The sequence below is a fragment of the Enhydra lutris genome, unplaced genomic scaffold (genome assembly GCF_002288905.1).
Source record: "Enhydra lutris kenyoni isolate GAN:26980312 unplaced genomic scaffold, ASM228890v2 scaffoldscaffold93, whole genome shotgun sequence".
Lineage (NCBI taxonomy): Eukaryota > Metazoa > Chordata > Mammalia > Carnivora > Mustelidae > Enhydra > Enhydra lutris.
In genome coordinates this window covers 3917168-3936796 of record NW_019154177.1, presented here as the reverse complement: position 1 = coordinate 3936796, position 19629 = coordinate 3917168, and the positions used below count along the sequence as shown (strand labels likewise).

Below are 19629 nucleotides of genomic sequence, written 5' to 3'. Positions count from 1 at the left end.
TGACTGAGCGGCTGCTTACCTCAGGATGACGTTTGCAGAACAAACATGGCTGTCCTGGGCGTCACACTGAGGAAGCAAGTGGATCTCCTGCAGTGCTGGTGGCCAGGTTAAACACTACACATGCTGTGAAGATGTTTGGTCATTTTTCACAAGCTAAACCTACATTCCGCAGCCTCCAGCCATCCCATTCCCAGGCATGTTTCCCTAACGGAAATGAAAGCCCACGCCCACACGAAGACTAGTCTGCACGTTGTCACTGTTTTATCTGTAGTAGCCAAAATGTCCACCAGAAAATGAAAGATAAACAGACTGTGGTCTGTCCACACAGCAGAATAAAAAAGTAACAGTTGGCAAAAACTACGTGGGCAAATGTCAGTGATGCTACATGGAAGAAAGCAGGTAAGAGTCCCTGCTGTTTGCTGCCATTTAGGTAAAACTAGAATCTTGACAGAAACCAAATCAGTTGCCTAAGGACCTTGTGGGGAGTGGTTTTGGAGTTGGATTTTTAAGTCTCCGGTATCTGGGAACTGTGACCCTACTTGATGGAGAATTTGGAAGAATTTACTGAATATGATGAGTCTGATTTTTAATTAGGTATCAAATGTCGGAACACCTCAGTGAAATGCCTTGAAGACAAGGTCATAGGTCAATCACTCCCGGCAAATTATCATAACTTATTTGAAGTTGACTTAAATTCAGGGGAGCTACAGTGAGGATAACAGCAACAGGTTAACAGTCAACTGGAAAAATGTTATGTGTGAAGCCTGGATTATAGTGAACTTGCCAGTATATTTCGTAAGATCAGTGTTGCACACTAAAATAACCAGGATGGCCCACAAAAGGGTTTGGAGCGGGGGAAGCTAGAGGCCTGTTAATACGAATGGAAAAGTCCTAAACAAAATGTTAAATCTAATCCAGGTACCTACTAAAAGATAAAAAACATGGTGACCAAGTTGGGGATTATCCCAGGGATGCAAGGTTGTTTCAGTATTAGTACACGCTTAAAATTCTTCACATTGTAGGGGGAGGAGCCCATAATCCTAATAAAACAGCATCGATAAAATTTAACAGCTAAGCTAGGGAAAGAAGAAATTTTAACTTGATAAAAATCTATCTTCCTACGCCTAACATAACATGGTGACTCATTAATGGCGAAGCTTTAGAAACAGTTGTAAGGTCACAAACTAGAGAAGAATGGGCCACAATGACTGTTATTTCTGAGGTCTCAGCCTGGAGCAGTCAAATCAAAGAAAGCTAATTATGGGAAGGAAAAAGAACTCATTTACATAAGAAAATCCCAAGAGCAAATAGAAACAAATTAAGTGGCCAGATTTTAAAATCACCCTAAATTAATTGCTTTTCTACCTATGAGCACAGACAAGTTTCAAAACAGTATGTGTGGGGGGGTGGTGAGAGGATCTGTGCGGAGAAGTAAGTGTTACACAAGAGATGTGGCAAAAATACTCTTAAAAGGTTCTGGGACATGGCTCTCTTCCTGCCTTCCTCCGAGTTCTTTGTAAAAAACAGAAACTATCCCTGTCTACCATGAACAAAAATGGAATTCCCTGGGAGAACAGAATGGTCCTGAAGAAGCAGAAACCAGCACCGGGCATCCTCTCACACGCGCTCATCGGCATTGTCTCCCCTTCCTGAGATGGTGAGATTGGCTTATGCGGCCGCTCCTTGGGAGGGCAAGATAGCTTGGGTGACAGTCTCTTGAGACGACACCATGGGCCAGCTGGCCCCTCACGAGAAATTACAATGTCGCCAGAGGAAAGAATTGATTCTAGTTAGCCAGAGCACGACACAACGTCCACTACGCATCCTTGGAGCCCTTGCAACTTTCTCTGTTTAGAAAACTGACCCCCGTTCACCCTTCTGCCTTTAAGATACTTGAGTTGACTTTTTGGTTTTAGCTAATTATTAGGTCATTAGGTCAACCAAGAACAGTAGGAATTGGTATATCCGAGCTCCCGGGGCCTCTGGGTGGGATAACTGTGAGGTGTGGGTTTGTTGAGTATTTACCAGAGCAGGTCCCTCAGCAGGGTCACAAGTGCCATCCACCTACAGTATAACTTCCTTGACAACACGCCTGCTACCCTCTTTCTTCCCTTCCCTGTTGCTAGTTCCTTAGATCATCTTCCAAATGCAGTCCCTGCTCTCAAATTCTTGACTTGAGTCTGCTTCTAGGAGAACTCAAATGTTGGGGAGAGATGGAGTTATAAGGGGCAACAAAGGAAAATAACTGATTGTCAGAATTTCGGCAAACCAGTTTTAAATTCAAAGCTTAGCGTAAAAATGCCCCAAGGCCAGGTCTGAGCCTTATGTTTTCCCACCTTCCACTTCCAGGTGTGCCAGAGACCAAAAAAGAACTTGAATACAGCAATATACACAGACTGCCTTACAAGCCACTCCTCCGCAGATAAAATGTTAACCCAAAGTTCGCCAGGCATTGACAGCAGAGGGGCCCCAGCAATTTCGGGTTAAGTGTGTGAGTCAAACACAGCCGCTGAGCTCCTGGGTCTCTCTAGATCCCATGAAAAATGATAGTAAACTACAAAAGACATAATCTCACCCCAATGAAGACAGTTACTAGTCAAGAATAGGTAAGGGGGGGCTGCCTGGGTGGCTCAGTGGGTTAAGCCTCTGCCTTCAGCTCAGGTCCTGATCTCAGGGTTCTGGGATCGAGTCCCACATCAGGCTCTCTGCTAGGCAGGGAGCCTGCTTCCTCCTCTCTCTCTCTCTCTACTTGTGATCTCTCTCTCTCTGTCAAATAAATAAACTCTTAAAAAAAAAAAAAAAAAGGAATAGGTAAGGGGAACGTGCCAAAGCAGGGCACAGAAAGAAACTTGAAAAGAAATGAAAATATAAGTATGGCTAAGCCAGCTATTTCTAGAAATATGTTCCACAGATACATTCACACGTGTGTGAAATGATCTATATTAAAGGTATTATAATTTTAACCTGTCAAAAGGCAGGGATAATATAAATGTCCATGTTTCCAAGCCTGGCTATATAAATTACAGTTCAGTCATACAATGGACTGCTCTGAAGCAGTAGAAAAGAAGAAACTCTTTAAGATACAAAACCAAGACCAAGATAAAGTCTTGGTATGTACAACATTTTGCACAGAACTAGAACAGATAATCCTAAAACTCATATGGAACTGCAGAACCCCCCTAGAGCCAAATCAATCTCGAGAAAGAACAAAGTTGGAAATATCATACTCCCAGACCGCAGGATCTATGACAAAGCTGTAGTAATCGAAGCAATATGGTACTGGCACAAAGGTAGACACGTAGGTCAGTAGAATGGACAGAGAGCCCAGAAATAAACCCATGCTTTTATGGCCGATCTATGACAAAGGAAGCAAGAACATACAATGGGGAAAAGCCAAACTTCTATAAATGGTGCTGGGACGATTAGACAGCTACACGCAAAAAAATGAAACCGGACCACTTTCTTATACCACACACAAAAATAAACTCAAAATGGATTAAAGACTTAAATGTGAGACTTGCAATCCTAAAACTTGTAGAAGAAAACATCGCCACGGGTACCTGGGTGGCTCAGTGGGTTAAGCCGCTGCCTTCGGCTCAGGTCATGATCTCAGGGTCCTGGGATCGAGCCCCGCATCGGGCTCTCTGCTCGGCGGGGAGACATATGAAAAGATGCTCAACATCACTAATCATCAGAGAAATGCAAATTAAAACCACAAAGAGATGGTCATTTTATGTCTGTCAGAAGGGCTAAAATAAACACAAGAAACAAGTGTTGGTGAGGATCTGGAGAAAGAGACAACCTCGTGCACTGTTGTTGGGAATGTGAATTGGTGCAGCCACTATGGAAAACAGTGTGGAGGCTGCTCAGAAAGTTAAAAATAGAGCTGCCCTACGATCCAGTCATTCCACTACTGGATATTTATCCAAAGATAATGAAAACATTAATTTGAAAAGGTATATGCACCCCTATGTTTATCATAGCATTATCTACAATAGCCTGGGTATGGATGCAACCCAAGTGTCCCTAGATAGATAAGCGGATAAAGAAGATGTAAGAAATATACATATATCTCACACATATTATGGAATATTTCTCAGGCATAAAAAAGTGGGAACTATTGCCATTGGCAACACTCTTAGATACAGAGAACAGACTGCCAGCTGCTGAAGGGAAGGTGGGGTGGGGGATGGGAGGAAACGATAAAGCGGATGGGAGGGACTTTTACGGCGACGAGCACTGAGTAATGTACGGAACTGACTAATCTTTACACTGTGTGTTAATTATACTTCACTTTAAACATGAGTGAACACTAGGAAAAAAAAGTATTCATGTAAATAAAATGTTATGATGTTAAAACAAAAAAGACTAAGAAAAGGGATATAGGTCTATTTTCTTGTGTAGATAGATAGAATACCTCTGGAAAGATAAAGAAGCTGCGACTTTTCTAAATGTGACGTTTTCTCCCAGGAGTGGGAAGCTCCAAGGCCAACACTGCTGGTTTCAGCAGAGGCGAGTGTCCTCGCTGACTGAAGGCGTCGGGGAAAATAAACGGGATGAGCTCAGCTTGGCTCTTCCCTTCTGAGGAGAGGGGGCTTCCATGTCCTCTGGGGCTCCTCCACGGTCAAAGGCAGGCTGAGGCCCGTGATCACTCTAGAAGAACACAGGGTAGATCTCCAAAATTTCATCTCATCATTCTTCCTGAGGAAACTAGTGGAAAACTTGCTCCAAAGCCAAATGTGGGTGTGAACCAAAAAACGAAAGCAATAGTAGAAACAGAGGGTCCTACATAGGAGGGGCAGTGGGGATTCCTGGGTGTGGAAGGGAAACCCTAAAATATTTGTTAGCCGTGTGGCAGGCCCAGATCAGAACAAGAGCACGGTGGGCTCTGTGACGGTGGGTGGCCTTCGAGAGGAAGCCAGAGCGGACGCTGCCTCGTGTGAAACTATTGAGAGCGGAGAACAGCTCTACAGAGTGGGAATCAATTAGTGAAACTGAAGCCACGAAACAAACAAGACTCCAGGGAAAACAGAGTTGTAGGAAGAAGAAACTCCTACTACACGATACAACTTAGCCCTGAAAAATACTGAAGTATTCCTATTTGTTTTAATTAACAAGTTACATAGGTAAGTAACAGTGATATAATTGATTTTTTTTAATTTTTTAAAAAAGATTTTATTTATTTATTTGACAGAGATCACAAGCAGGCAGAGAGGCAGGCAGAGAGGAGGAGGCAGGCTTCCTGCTGAGCAGAGAGCCCGATGTGGGGCTGGATCCCACGACCCTGAGACCATGACCTGAGCCGAAGGCAGAGGCTTTAACCCACTGAGCCACCCAGGCGCCCCTAATTGATTTTTTAAAAAGATTTTTATTTATTTATTTGAGAGAGAGAGAGAGAAACAGGAAGAGGAAGATGTAGGCTCCCCGCTGAGGAAGGAGCCCAAAGCTGGGCTCAATCCCAGGACCCCAGGATCATGATCTGAGCTGAGGCAGACGCTTCACCGACTGAGCCACCCAGGCATCCCAGATAATGCCTCTTCCAATGATGGCATGATTATTCTTGAGAGAGGAGGAGGAGAGGTAGTGTTAGAACCCCAAGTCCTTATCTGTCCTATTAAGAAATAAAAGGAAAAATACCTAAAATTGAAAAAAAAAATTAGCAATGTATAAGTCAGACCTGGGTGGCTCAGTCATTAAGTGTCTGCCTTTGGCTCCGGGTCACGAACCCCTGGGACTGAGCCCGGTGTCTGGCTCCCTGCTCAGTGGGGAGCCCGAATCTTCCTCTCCCTCTGCAGCTCCCCCTGCTTGTGCTCTCCTGCTCTGTCTCTCATAAATAAATAAACTCTTAAAAAAAATTAGCAATCTATGTGAACTATTTAGAACTATGGAGGTAAGCAAATACCAGAAGAAACAGCCGAAAGAATTCCAACGGTCCCCTCGGGGAGTGTGACTCAGGAGGGGGTTCGGGGCTGCTATTTCTCCACCAGAGGGCTTGCGTTATTTGACTTTTTAAATCATGCATTACTTTGAAATACATTAAAATTTAATTTAAAAAGCATTTTTAGAAAAAGCAATTTCTCACCCTGACCCAGCCTCTCAATGGGACTTCCAATTTCCAACCTTTAATCTACCATCATAAATGAATGGGATTCTGGTTGGAGAAACTCTCCGGCTCGGATGAGAACACACGGTCGCTCAGCAGAACACAGCTTCGCCCGGTCAAAGGTCTGAGAACACGTCCCCCGAGAGGCCCGGGGATTCCACGTGGTGTGACTCGAGGCCCGCTCAGCATTCCTGAATAAATAGAAGCTCGGATCCCAGAACCACACCACCTGTTTAACAGGCTCTCAGGCGAGCCGGAAGCGTGAAGTTGAAGCCCAGCGCCGTCAAAGCTAGTTTGTGACAAAGGAAAGTACCCAGTGCAGCCTACGATGGCTGCAGCGTCAGCTAGGGGCGCCTCTTAGTGTAGCCGGAGAAACCACAGGAGCCCGTCCTTTAGGCACTTGCGATAAATACTACTTTTTGCAATAATTTTTCATGAGCCTGGGGAACACGGAAGTCAAGCACAGGTTTTGCGTTACGTAGTCCCTAACAGAACCGATAGGGAGGGTGCACATCTTTGTAGGAAAACCCAAGAGCCTACCTTCAGGCTGTCTAGGTGTCACGGCCCCCCATCTCCATCTGGAGCTCGATCAGGGGAGTTGAGGGCTGCTTTTCTGGAGTGTTAATTCCCCCGAACTTCCAGCTGCCCTACCTACAACGAGATCATGAGATCACGTTCTGGTAGCAAGAAGACCCTCTCTCTGCCAAAGGGGTGGCAAGCTGGAGGGCGGGCCCTGAAATCCCTAGGGCTGAAAGGATACGGGGGGGGGGTGAGTGTGTCCTCCAAAGGGGAGCTGTGGGTTGGGTTAGGATTTGGCATTTCTAGGTGCCTTGGCTTAATGTCATCTAATAACCCCCAAACATACCGTAGCTTCTAACAGTGGTACACATGCCTCAACTTTCTTTTCTTTTTTTTTTAAAGTTATTTATTTATTTATTTGACAGAGAGAGAGAGAGATCACGAGTAGGCAGAGAAGCAGGCAGAGAGAGAGGGGGAAGCAGGCTCCCTGCTAAGCAGAGAGCCCGATATGGGGCTCCATCCCAGGACCCTGAGATCATGACCTGAGATGAAGGCAGAGGCTTAACCCACTGAGCCACCCAGGCACCCACACGCCTCAACTTTCAATGAATTCCCATACTATGAACTTAATTCTCATGAGGTCCTTTTAACCAGCGGCGCTTTTCCTATGTTTCGTTTTTCCAGTAACTGTTGAAGATTTATACAAAATTTCTTAACTACCTAAAAGGAAACCCCGAAGAAGACTGTATCGACTTTCTATTAATTTATTTCCACTTTCCAGCTACCGCAGCAGCCTGGTCAGCTGTACTGGGCACCCGCCTCGAGAGACATTAATTCCTGTGAAAACCAACTAGGAAATACAGCACCTCCGCGAAATTCTCAGGCCACCCAGCCCAGTTCTCGGTCGCCAGTATTTGCAAGTGGTATTTCAGGGTATTGTAATCTCTAAGTTCCTTCAAACAAGACGGGTTATTGCACGTCATGACGGAGAGCACGTAGCAAGTCCAAAATTTAACGAGGAGGCTGCTGTTTATTTCACTTTTGACGGTGGAGTCGAGTTTGTCCTCAAAAATCTCAGTGAGGATGGGAATAAACTTCAAACGTTTGGCTCTTTTCTGGCTCACGGGGTTCAAGTAACACCAGCAGGCTACACTCTGCAGCAGCAAGACCTTGGCCTTGGGCGGCATCTCGTGGTCTCTCAACAACTGAGCCACTTCCTTCATGTACTCGGTGGCGAACTTCCCAGCAGTCGGTCCACCTGCAAAACAAGCATTGGCACTTCAGAAGTATTGGGTTTATCTACGAGCTCCGGACACTGGAGTGGTGATGCCTCCGTATGCTTTTCGCTGTGTACTGATTCTTGGACTCCTCTGCACTTTCTTTTTTTCCCCTCCCCCTGCTGTGCTGCTGTGAACACGGAAAGGGGTGTTAAAAAGCAAAAAATAGGCAAAGTGCTGGAAATTCCCTGCCTGCTCAAGGCTGCTCCCTCATTCCCTTACTCAAGCACGCAGGGGTCCGTATCTGAAGGTGAACAGAACTGGCCGTGCTCCCTCATGGTCTTCTTCCTGGCTCTCTGTCGTCAGTACTTAGAAAACACCAGAGTATTCAAGCAAACAAAAGGAAAACCCAAATGCTGCCCTTCAAAACCAGCAGGATCTGACGGATGAGAGAAAGAGGTTCTTCATGACTTGTTGTCCACTGCTATTCTGTTCTGTCTCATTTCTCACCTCTCAGCCCAACGCTTACAGATCGTGACCAACGTGACCTGACGAGATTTTCCTTCCTTTGGTTTCTGACCCAACCTGGTCCTAGACTCTACGTTCATCATACACCTGAACCCCAGATTGCCCTCGTTCAAATCTCAAACCCCAGGAAGATAGAGCCAAGAAAACATGGGGTGAAGACTGTTTAGATGGTGGGGAGCAGCTGCCGTGGTTGGCCAGGTTCTGGCGGCGGGAGTTGTGACAGAGCTTGGATTTCTCTCACTGGTACCACCACAGTCCCACAGGCCCACAAGAATATTGGAGCCAACGATAAAGCTTCCGCTGAAGCCTGGGCACAAGCCCTTCCCTGCTTCCCACCAGTATAACTAAGGCTACATAACATCAAGTTAAGGAATTCTGGCCCTTTTGTAAATAGCCAGCTCTTCCCCAAATGGTGAATAAAGCTAACAGGCACCTGGCCTTCTCAAGCGGTGGGCGCCATTTCCCTTTCCTTCCCATGGGAGTCTCCCGTCTTCCTTCTCGCTCTATGCCAGTGGTTCTCACACATTCTGGCCCCTAGGAACCCTTCGGTCCTTGCAAACGGCAAATGTTTTCTCTCAAGGACACCATTTGGAAAACGAAGTGTATCAAACTCCATCTAGGTAATTCATTTGCCCATTAAAAAAGAGATCAGTCTAGACTGACTAGAGTTTGATGAAGTTTGATAGACTTAATAAAAGTAGGAAAATTCTTTGTCATTTATTTGATGGTCTCCCTCTTTCAAAACAAGAGATCCTCGAGGAGAAAATGATCGGTCGATGTCTTCGGTCGTACAAAGAACTAAAAATGTAGGCAAAGGAAATGTCACTGGCATCTGAAGACCAGAGCTCTGAAAAAATCACTAACTTACAGTGTTATAATAAGCAAAAAGATTTCGGAAGGGCTGTGTTAGCCCAGCTGGTTCAGTCCGTACCTGTGAAGGCCAGAAGTCCGATTCTATACGCAGCTTGAGCCCTCTTCTCAATGGCTAGAGATTCATTCTTTAATAAATGGCCAAGCACCACAATTTTTTCTTTGTGAAAAATACTCTCAACCGAAGGGACATCTTCCTCCCTCTCCTTTGTGAAAAAGTGGTTAATGGTGACATTCCAGAACTTCTTCAGGCGCCGACACAGCCCCACAAAATAGTGGCAAATCCACATCCAGCATTGCACATAAGCACGGGTGTTAGCCATGGCATGAAAAGGGCCTGTGGCGGGCAGCCGCTGAAGTTCAGAGTCAAGAACTCTGGAATACATCACTTAGCAACCCTGGAGAATGGGACACACCAATCAGGAGGAAGCACGGATGCCTTGATTCTTCAGGCTGGCATCGAAGGCGCTCTACGATTTCCACTAAACCAAGTTTCTTTCACTTCTGTGGTGTGTAGCACATCAGCTTCGACCACACTGGTTTCTCCCCACACACACAAGGTGCATTCCTGCCTGGGTACCTCTGCTTGGGCAGCGCCTGCTGGGAGCTGGCCTGCGTGCACTGAACCTCCTTCCGTAGGATTATCCCTGTGCCGTTTATTTGTCACGTAATCCGACCTTTTCTCCACGTCCCCGTGTCCTCTCGTTCCGTTCGCACAGCACACTTCAGCCACCCCTCGGCCCACTCAGGGAGATGGCTCTGCGGCCTTCTCCCGCCTGAACTAATTTCCCCGCTTTGACTGCATTGTTTGCTTCAGCAACAAGCGTGCTGTATGTTCTCTCATTTCAAAAAAAACAACACAAAACACTTTCTTGACCTCATATAACCCCTCCACCGAGTTATTGCTCTGCCCCCCTTAATACAAAAACTCTCCAAAGAGGTGCCGTACTCACCATTTCAAATATTCTTCCATCCTCTCTTGGATGTAGTCCTCAGAGAGATTTCCAACCCGTGAATCTGTTGGGATTGATGGTCAGCCTCACTGACGACCTTCATTCTGCAGAATCCAATTCTCAGTCTTTGGCATTAGATACTTACTCCCTGAGAAGCTTTTTCCCCCTAACTTCTAAGCTGTCGTACTTGGTTTTTCTCCGGCTTGCCACCCTCCATTTTCCTTTGCTGGTTCCACCTCTCTATGACCTCTAATAGCAGAGTGTCCCAAGGCTCAGGCCTTGTAGGCTCTTCTTTGTTTCTATCTATACTTCCCAGATAAAATAAGCCAGTTTTCACGGCTTTCCAGTGCCATCCATATGCCCAAAACTCCCAATTTAATATATACATATCTATCTATCTCAAACATTTTATCTTGAAGTATCTCCACACCCAGCATGGGCCTCAAACTCAAGACCCCAAGATCAAGAGTCACACGCTCCACCAACCAAGCCAGCCAGTGGCACCCCCCACCCCCAATTCTATTTCTAACTGGATTTCTCACCTGAACTCCAAACACAGTCAGTCACCAACTTGACCGCCATCTAGTTGTCTGTGAGTCTTCTCCAATACAGCGCGTCCAGCTCAGACTTCCTGGTCTTCCTCTCCAAGCCTGCTGCTGCTCCCTTTCTCTGGCTTTCTGCTGACTCAGTAAAAGCAATCACTGGTATTTAATGTCAGTCGGTGGATACTTACGCTCACAGCTGAATTCGAGGGGCCCGTCTGTGATGATGCTGGTGGGGCTCCAGCTAGGAACACACATGAATGAAGTCTCTTTCATCCTCTGGGGGCTCACGTCTCTGCTCATACATAACACAATTCACAAACACAGCTCTTTTTTCTTCCACTAGCTTTACAACAAATCTGAGAGGGAAATATTATGATCCTCATTTAAAAGTGAAGGAATTTCAAGATAAGGATAAACACAGGTTGAGCATGAGGTGCACCATGTTGTAGCCATGCTGGTTTAAGGAGGGCATGGGAAAAACAGAGCAGACTCAGCACGTGAGACTAATAATTCAAAAATAATTTTTATTTTAACTTACATGATTGAAAGAGTGATGGATACAAATGCCACGAAACTAAAAGCACCCCTTCGAGCAAAAATAAAATGCAGAAATGAATACAAAAGATATGGAATTCCTCATGCAATATTCAAAAAATTAGAAAAAAATACCCAACAAACCAAACAAAAAACTCTGTAACATTGTGATTTGAATTTCTATAAAAAGAATCATTTCAACATTTAACATAGACTATAGACTGTATATACTAACTGTAGACTGTACAGTGTACCTTTAAGATGAAAGATATATGTATATATATAATATTTATAAATATACAAATATATACACACATTATAACTTCACAGTTGAAAGAACTATTTGCCAGGAAGCCTGGCAAACAATTTTTACTTTTTTTTTTTTTTTTTTTTTTTTAATTTTAGGTAAGCTCTATACCCAATGTGGGGCTCGAACTCATGACCCTGGGATCAAGAGTCATGTGTTCTACCAACTGAGCCAGCCAGACACCACAACAATTTTTACTTTAAAATGGAATACGAGTTGCTTTTAAAGGTCTTGCTAAAATGTAAATATTTAAAACGACACCTCAATGATATTTTATACAAACACGTCCAGAATACAGTTGATACTGCACAGTTTAAATAACACTCACACATATTATTTTGAGATCTTGGCATATCCCTTCTTGTCTACTCTTAAGAGGAAGAAAAGCTACTGAGTGGTCTTGTCCTTTATTTAGTGGGCTTGCTACCCTGACAGGGAAGCAATAAAGGAAGCTGTTATTTTAATGATTTGGCCTAGATCCCACCCAGGGATGAAGGATTTCTCTGGGGGCAGTGACGGTCCCTCGGGGCATTCTTCTTCTTAATCTCATGGCAATTCCTGCAGAAGCAAGGATGGTTTGGATCATCCTTCTGCTCTCACCCCATTAAGAGTCCTCCAACTTCCAAGTTCTTCTACTTGAAACAGCATCACAGCTTTCTGAATCCATGACTTTTGGTTTCGTTTGGTCGTAGCAGCAAAATATCTCTATTGTAAAAGTATTGTAAAAAAATGGCTCTTGTTTAAAAAAGCTTAAACTTTGAATGTGTTTTTTTTAAGGAGTACGGGTATAATCTTTATAAAGTAGGTCTTCGTCATCCGCCTGTCTTTTAACCATCATGGAAACGTGCTTTTGGGATTTTCAGGATGGAGGAAAGAAATAAAAGAAGTAGTGGAGGCTTGAGGAAAATGAAATGAAAAGAAACATTAACCTCTTACAATGTGTCACTTTGACCAAGTTCTGCAGGCAAACTTTTATTTGAAGAAATTCTTTTTTTGTGCTTTGCATGAAGGTGAAATTAGGTAGCTAACGGGGCCACTCAACCCTGAGAACACGACAGAGAAAAACTGCAAGGCGTAGGACAGTCATCAAAGCATCACGTGACTATTTTAGGCTGCTAGAAGAACTTCCAAGAAAGTACAAAGATGGCTGTTTTAAAGATCCATACGTATGAGATAAATGGACTCTTCTACTAAGTATGGTCAGACGCAACTGACAGTATAATCTACAGAGCAACACACAGCCCGATTCGACTGGCCGAAGGAAAGGCAGCCGGGTCCTGGGAAACTCGATTTTGAATTCCATCTATAACATGTGAATTTCCAGACAACCTCAGCAGAACGCTTCAAGTCGTAAGCATTCCAGCTCGCTCCCGGCACCAGCTTGATGAACGGGGCCACTCGGGAAGACAGCTGTGGGGGAGAGTTCCTTAAAAAGCCGTAGCGACTTCGGTCCCATGGCGTCCTCCACCGGGAACACCGTCTCGAGGGAATTTGTCTAACTGCTCATACGCCAGCCGCCCGTCTTCTCCTGCACACAGAACATCAAAACGAATGGCAGCTGGAAGGTAACTTTTTTATTCATCACTCAGGATAATGATACCAGGTGTTTGGAAATGGATCGCTAATGTTATTTCGCTAATGTTAACTTTAGATAAGGAACCATCTTCTGAGATTTTTTTTTTTTAAGATTTAAAGATTTTTCTTAAAGATTTAAAGAGAGGAGGAAGCAGGCTCCCCACTGAGCAGAGAGTCCTATGCGGGGCTTGATCCCAGGACCCCAAGATCACGACCCGAGCTGAAGGCAGAGGCTTAACCCACTGAGCCTTCCTTCGGTTTTTTTTTTTAAACTCTTTTTTTTTTTTTTTAAAGATTTTATTTATTTATTTGACAGAGAGAGAGAGAATGGGTTAGCTCATTTAATCCTCCCATGGCCTCCATGAGGGAGAAGTGCAGATGTTCCCATTTTATGGAGGAGCACATCAAGGCCCAGCTCACCTATGGACTCCCAGACCTGGGACGCACTGTGATGGAATCCGGACCCACCTAGACTCTGTGGGACTCTAGGGAAAGAACTGAACTCTTCTAAACTGTAGTATATCCATGAGCAAACTAGGAACTGGCCGGGTATTTGCCGTTTTTTAAATAGGATTAGTTAGCCAAGGTATCCGGGGTGGGTGCTGCTGTGGGAAGAGCGTTGTAGGGATGGGCCCAACTCAGGCCCTCTGTCTCTGTCTCTGTCTCTGTCTGTCTGTGTCTCTGTCTCACCTGGAAAAGTGCTGTATTCAGTGTTCTATGTATCAGGGTTTTGGGTCAATACTTTGTTTCAAACACAGGGTTCTATTCCAGAGCAATTTAAAAAGGTAGGGAAAAAAATAACGTGTCTCAGAAAAGTCAAGGCATGCAGAAACAGTCAACAGAAATCTCTAAAAATTGGTGGCCTTTGCTTAGAGAAGAGTTCACCATGTTCTTTGAAATGCAGGCAAATCCCTACTTTCCCATCTGATGTATTACTGAAAAGCTTAAAGGTACCGCCCCTGAAAGCAAAAACAAACTTTTGGTTGATCAAGAGGCTTCTGGTTCCAGGGACTACAATGTATTATAAAACCCATAATTACACTCCTTTTCGAAAACCCACTAACATCAATGTATTCCCAGAATTTCATGAATCTTTTAAATTTTTTTTTCTTCGCAATGAACTTGTGATTGAGCATAACTCATTAGTCCCTTCTCTGTTCCTCTTGTATTAAATGCAGGAACGCCTACTTCTTATGCTGTTTGCCTGTGATTTCCCCCGCCCCCCCCCATTTTCTAATCATTGTTTTAGACAGAAAAATCAGAACGAAGTATTCAAATAATTTGCAAATAAATGTCGTCTGTTCGAGAGGACAACTGAGGGAAGTGACCTAGCCCAGCAGGGGTCCTTTGCAAAGAGTAATATTTTAGCTCAAGTGTGAAAGCCTAACTTTGGCTTTTATAAAAGACCCTTTAGATATGTCAGCTAGGGGACGCCTGGGTGGCTCAGTGGGTTAAGCCTCTGCCTTCGGCTCAGGTCATGATCCTAGGTCCTGGGATCGAGTCCCACATCAGGCTCCTTGCTTGGCGGGGAGCCTGCTTCTCTCTCTCTGCCTCTGCCTGCCACTCTGCCTGCTTGTGGGTACTCTCTCTCTCTTTCTCTCTCTCTCTCTCTGACAAATAAATAAATAAATAATCTTTAGATATGTCAGTTAGGTCATGTAAAAAAAAAAAAAAAAGTCCAGTGGAGGTTTCGTGCTTTGAAGTCAAGGACCAGCCATACTGAAATCCCTAACACTCTTAAAATATACTCTGTATGACTTCTCAGGAAGAAATTTATTATGCAAAGTTATGGCCATCAAATGCCCGTAGAGCTTCTGTTTCACACCCTGGCATTCTTTTAGTCTCTGGCATTCCCTCAAAAGTTCTTGCTTGTTCTGTAAGGGATAAAAGAGACAAACCCCAAAAGCAGACTCTTTTAACTCTAGAGAACACACTGCTGGTTACCAGAGGGGAGGTGGGTGGGAGAAGGGGGGAAGAGGATCCTGGATCCTGGGAGCCTGCTTCTCCCTCTTCCTCTGCCCTCCCTCCGCCCATGTTCTCTCTCTCTCTCTCTCTCAAACAAATAAAATACTTTTCAAAATATAACATATAAAAAAATTTCTTGGTCATTTAAACATCACCTAGAAAACAACGTAATTAAGAATCTCAGAAGATGGGGCACCTGGGGGGCTCAGTGGGTTAAGCGTCTGCTTTCGGCTCAGGTCATGGTCCCAGGGTCCTGTGGTCAAGCCCTGCATCAGGCTCTCTGCTCAGCGGGGAGCCTGCTTCCCCGTCTCTCTCTGCCTGCCTCTCTGCCTACTTGTCATCTCTGTCAAATAAACAAATAAAATCTTTAAAAAAAAAAAAAAAGTGAGCTAACTCATGCAGATCCCTCAACAAGGTGCCCGGCCCAGAGCAGATCGAACACAACTAGGGTGGGGCCGCCCGGCCACCTTGCCCTGACGGACATTCAGTGCGCAGTGGTCTGCGCTGGCTTCTCCTCTGGTCTTTTTTTTTTTTCTTAATTTTTTTTTTAGGATTTTATTTATTTATTTGACAGAGAGAGATCACAAGTAGGCTGAGAGGCAGACAGAGAGAGAGGAGGAAGCAGGCTCCCCGCTGAGCAGAGAGCCCGATGCGGGGCTCGACCATAGGACCCTGGGATCATGACCCGAGCTGAAGGCAGAGGCTTTAACCCACTGAGCCACCCAGGCGTCCCCTCCTCTGGTCTTTTAACAGCCCTGTGAAGCAGATAGGGTGTTGGAGGAGAGAGGGCCGGCACTCTGGGGCGTCAGGCAGTGTGGTCCAAACCGGACTGAGATCCAGCTGGGACGCAATGGAATGACCACAGCTGATGGGGAAACTGTTCTGCCCAACATGGCGGCTACCAGTCTCCTGTGATTGTGCAAATGTAAATGGTCACTACTCAAAATTAAATAAAATTAAACTTCAGATCCCCATTCATAGTAGCCACACCGAAATGCCCCAGCCACATGTGAATACTGGGACAGCCCCATTATCGCAGGGGGAGCTGGTGGATACAATTACTGATTCAGCCATCTGTGTGAGACTCAATTTCTGTATCAAAGGTGATTCAGAGTGTTGAGTTCAAACTTGTTACGTATTAGAATCATCTGGAGGCTTGTAATAGTCCCAGGGCCAAGGCCAGTGGAAACAGCATCTTTGGAAGCAAAGCCCAGACATGGGTCTATCTTAAAGTTTCCCTGGTGGTTTGAATGCGCAGCTGGAGTCGAGGACTGTTAGCTGGTGTGCAAGGGGGCGCAGGGACTGGGGAACCCATGCAGGTGAAAGCCAAGGTGAAGGGGCGCCTGGGTGGCTCAGTGGGTTAATCGTCTGCCTTTGGCTCAGGTCATGATCCCAGGGTCCCAGGATCGAGCCCCACATCGGGCTCCTTACTTAGCCTCTCCCTCTGCCCCTCCCCCTGCTCCTGCTTTCTCTCTCTCTCTCTGTGAAATAAATAACTAAATTATTTAATAATAATTGGAGATGCTGCTGGGGGTGCAGCTGAAGGGAATGTCGGGGCACACCAAGCAGGGACTGGCTTCTTCCTCTGGCACTGGACTGAGGGGCTCTGCTGACTCTGCGTTACTAACGTCGGGCATACCTGCATCGTTGTTTCAGAGCATGAAGGGATAAAGGAACCTCGAACTAATGACACCCTGGACACATTTTTAGGGAATTAAATAATCTGTCTGCCTAAGACCGCCGTAAGGAATAACTGTCTCATCCTTTAAACCAACAGATGCTGGCTGGGATTTCTGTGCAGCAGACGACATATTCAATAGCAGAAGGAAGTGTTACTACACCAGAAACTGTGAGAAAGGACGCCTCACAATGGACGGTTCTCACGGTCATCATAAAGGCCCGGGGAGTCTCCCTTATGCTATTAAGCTACTCTAGTCAAGCCAGAGTGGCTCTTTTCCAACAAGTATTATCACCCGGATTAGATTTGAGGACTTTCAGGAGTCTGGTATTTACACATTAAAAGCAGGTGTAGGATTAAAACAACAAGTCTCTCTGGGGGCAGGAGTAAGAAAGCTTCTCTCCACCCTTGGCACCGCGCAGCAGGAGTAAACGTATGCAGCTCGGTAGGCATGATGCTTTCCCAAGTGATGCGAAGGGGGAGATTTATCTGGGTATTCCAGAATGGAAGAAACACTTCACTTCTCTGGTGTCAGGGTTCATGTGGGCGGTGGCCCAGGGGGCAAACAGGGGGTCGTCAGAGAGCCAGGGGGAGGCCCTGGAAGCAGGGGGTGAGGCACTCCTGGGGGCACAGCCCCGCAATGTTGGCCACTCACGGCCCCCCTGGCCCGCGAGTGCCAGCCCAGCCTTGCCGTCCCAGCAGCATTCCTGACTACTGCCTCCACCTCACAGCTCCAGATAGTGCACACCCGGATCCTTCTAGAAGGGCTCCAAAGAGCGACCCTCACCCTCAACAGCCAGATGGTGAGAACGGGCCACTGAAGCAACATGGACATTGACCAGTTCCTCATACCCCAGGTGTGTCACATACCCTGTGTGTGTGAGTCATATACCCCGTGTGTCACATGCCCTGTGTGTGTGTCACATACCCTGTGTGTCACACACCCCGTGTGTCACACACCCCGTGTGTGTGACATACCTTGTGTGTGCGAGTGTGACATACCCTGTGTGCGTGACATACGCTGTGTGTGTGAGTGTGAGCAGAGAGCCCACAAAGGGAAACCGCTCAAACAGTGCACACGGAGCCTTTCCTGCCACCTCCCTCCGAAAGTGCCGAAAGGAAACAAGTGGGTAAAAAGAACTCACCGAGGGACAAGAGGGTCTCTGAGGCCACGTCTCTGATCTCTTCAGTGTCGGACTGACACAATGTCACCAGCATTCTGATGCTTTCAGTGGCCTGCGAAGAGAAGCTGGTGAGACAGTGCTGACAATTGTGTCTGGGCTCCCAGAGGGCGCGGTACCCTACAGCTCGAGGGGACAGTAGGGCCCTGTCACTCAGGGGCCCCCACCCAGTCTCCTTGGATGCGCAGTACCTGACCTTCCTGGCACGAAGCCCCCACCCTCCGCTAAATCCCCCATTTCCCAGAGGACTCCGGTGTGGGGAAGCCGACCGACTAGCCTGCCTCTCCGGGAGAGCCCACTCCTGGGAGTCCTTTCTGCTGTCCCTCCCTGCTCCCCACACAGCGCTAATGGAACAATTCCTAATGTTTAGCTTAGAGACCAAAACAGAGGCGCAGAGCCAAGGTTGGTAGTGGGAACTTGTCTGGGTGTTTATCACTCATTCATCCAGCACTTTCTGAAACGGGCAGTTCGCCAGGCATGGGAGACTCTGCGATGAACAACACAGGGTTCTGGCCCTTAAGCGTACACTTGGCCCATTGCTCTCAGACACCACTTCCTCTGTGAAGACTCCCCTGGTCAGACCAGGTCACGTTTCCCAGCCATGTGCTGCTCTGGCCCCTGACCCACCCTCCCAGGCCTTTTAATAAGTGTCTGTCCCACCGTCTGTCCTTCCGCGGGACTGTAAACACTCAATAAACAAGACGAAATCAGAGGAGACAAACCATAGGAGACTCTTAATCATTGGAAACAACCTGAGGGTTGCTGGAGGGGCGGTGGGTGGGGGATGGGGTAACCAGGGGACGGGCATGAAGGAGGGCTCCGGATATAATAAGCACTGGCTATCACACAACTGACACATCACTGAGCTCTCCCTCTGAAACTAGTACAATGTTAACTACACTGAATTTAAATACAGAATTAAAAAAAGAAAGGAAAAGGAAAGTGAACAAAAATATCCCCAAATGAATACACAGTTTACACAGCAAAGGAAGTAGGACATGCTGCTAACACCCGTGCTTCCGGACACGGGAAGAGAGCTGCCACGTGTCCTTGGCCTGGACTGGCTCAGAGCTGACCCGCTGGGGCTCTGAGGCTGGGTTTTACCTGCAGGCCTTTCAGGGCCAGACAAGCTGCCTTCTGGAGCTGGAGGTTTGCCTTGATCAGCACTTCACAGTAGTAGAGCAAGGCCTGAAAGACAGGGAGGGACACCGTTTGTAAGTTTCAGCGGTATCCCTATAAATGAGACAGGTCACACCACCTTCAGAGCAGAAAAAAAAAAAGCCATTAAAATTTGTGTTTACTAAAAGAGCTATCTCTTAATTGAATACATTAATTGCTTATATTTTACCAAGTCACTGATCCTGGGGAATCTGAAGTTGGAAGATCCGAATTTACATTTGCAGCTTTCCAGGGACCCTGAGGACTAGGGAAAGTGCTAGGAGGGTTTAGAAGGAAGGAGAGAAGAAATGTGTTAGCCCCGTGGAAAGCTGCACAAGGCCAGGGGAGTTCCATGGAAGACAGTCACCTTCTACACTTCCCAGGGCAGGTTCAGGAAAGGGATGTGTGGACTGGGCCAGGAAGGGTTAGATGTCAGCTGGGAAGCTCAAATTCCAGCAGGATGGAGGAGCGGAGGAGGCAGGGATGTGGCGTGATG

General features: G+C 46.2%; 2 protein-coding genes across 3 annotated transcripts in view; both read right to left on the bottom strand.

The window, feature by feature from the left end:
- Nucleotides 1–7450: 7450 nt before the first annotated feature.
- Nucleotides 7451–9914, bottom strand: LOC111138622 (chromosome unknown C6orf229 homolog). Its single transcript, XM_022490651.1, has 2 exons — nt 9299–9914; nt 7451–7880 (listed from the first exon to the last, which is right to left on the bottom strand). Exons 1-2 carry the CDS (start codon nt 9621–9623, stop codon nt 7453–7455), a joined length of 753 nt encoding a protein of 250 aa, XP_022346359.1. The 5' UTR covers nt 9624–9914; the 3' UTR covers nt 7451–7452.
- Nucleotides 9915–11239: 1325 nt separating this feature from the next.
- LOC111138641 (RHO family interacting cell polarization regulator 2) overlaps nt 11240–19629 on the bottom strand; it is a 210826-nt gene continuing 202436 nt past the window's right edge. For both annotated transcript variants that reach the window (XM_022490673.1, XM_022490672.1), the window contains 3 exons: nt 19080–19163; nt 17940–18030; nt 11240–13104 (listed from right to left, as the gene is read on the bottom strand). In XM_022490673.1, the coding sequence (XP_022346381.1) occupies nt 13004–13104; nt 17940–18030; nt 19080–19163 (276 nt within the window). In that variant the 3' untranslated portion in view covers nt 11240–13003. The remainder of the gene's footprint in view (nt 13105–17939; nt 18031–19079; nt 19164–19629) is intronic.

What these genes read in the sequence shown, in the direction of transcription:
- LOC111138622 (XM_022490651.1), bottom strand. Translation starts at nt 9,623, where the DNA reads ATGTATTCCAGAGTTCTTGACTCTGAACTTCAGCGGCTGCCCGCCACA. An exon ending in CGGACTTCTGGCCTTCACAG is followed by an intron (nt 7,881 to 9,298) that starts GTACGGACTGAA and finishes CTTGTTTTGCAG; the next exon opens with GTGGACCGACTGCTGGGAAG.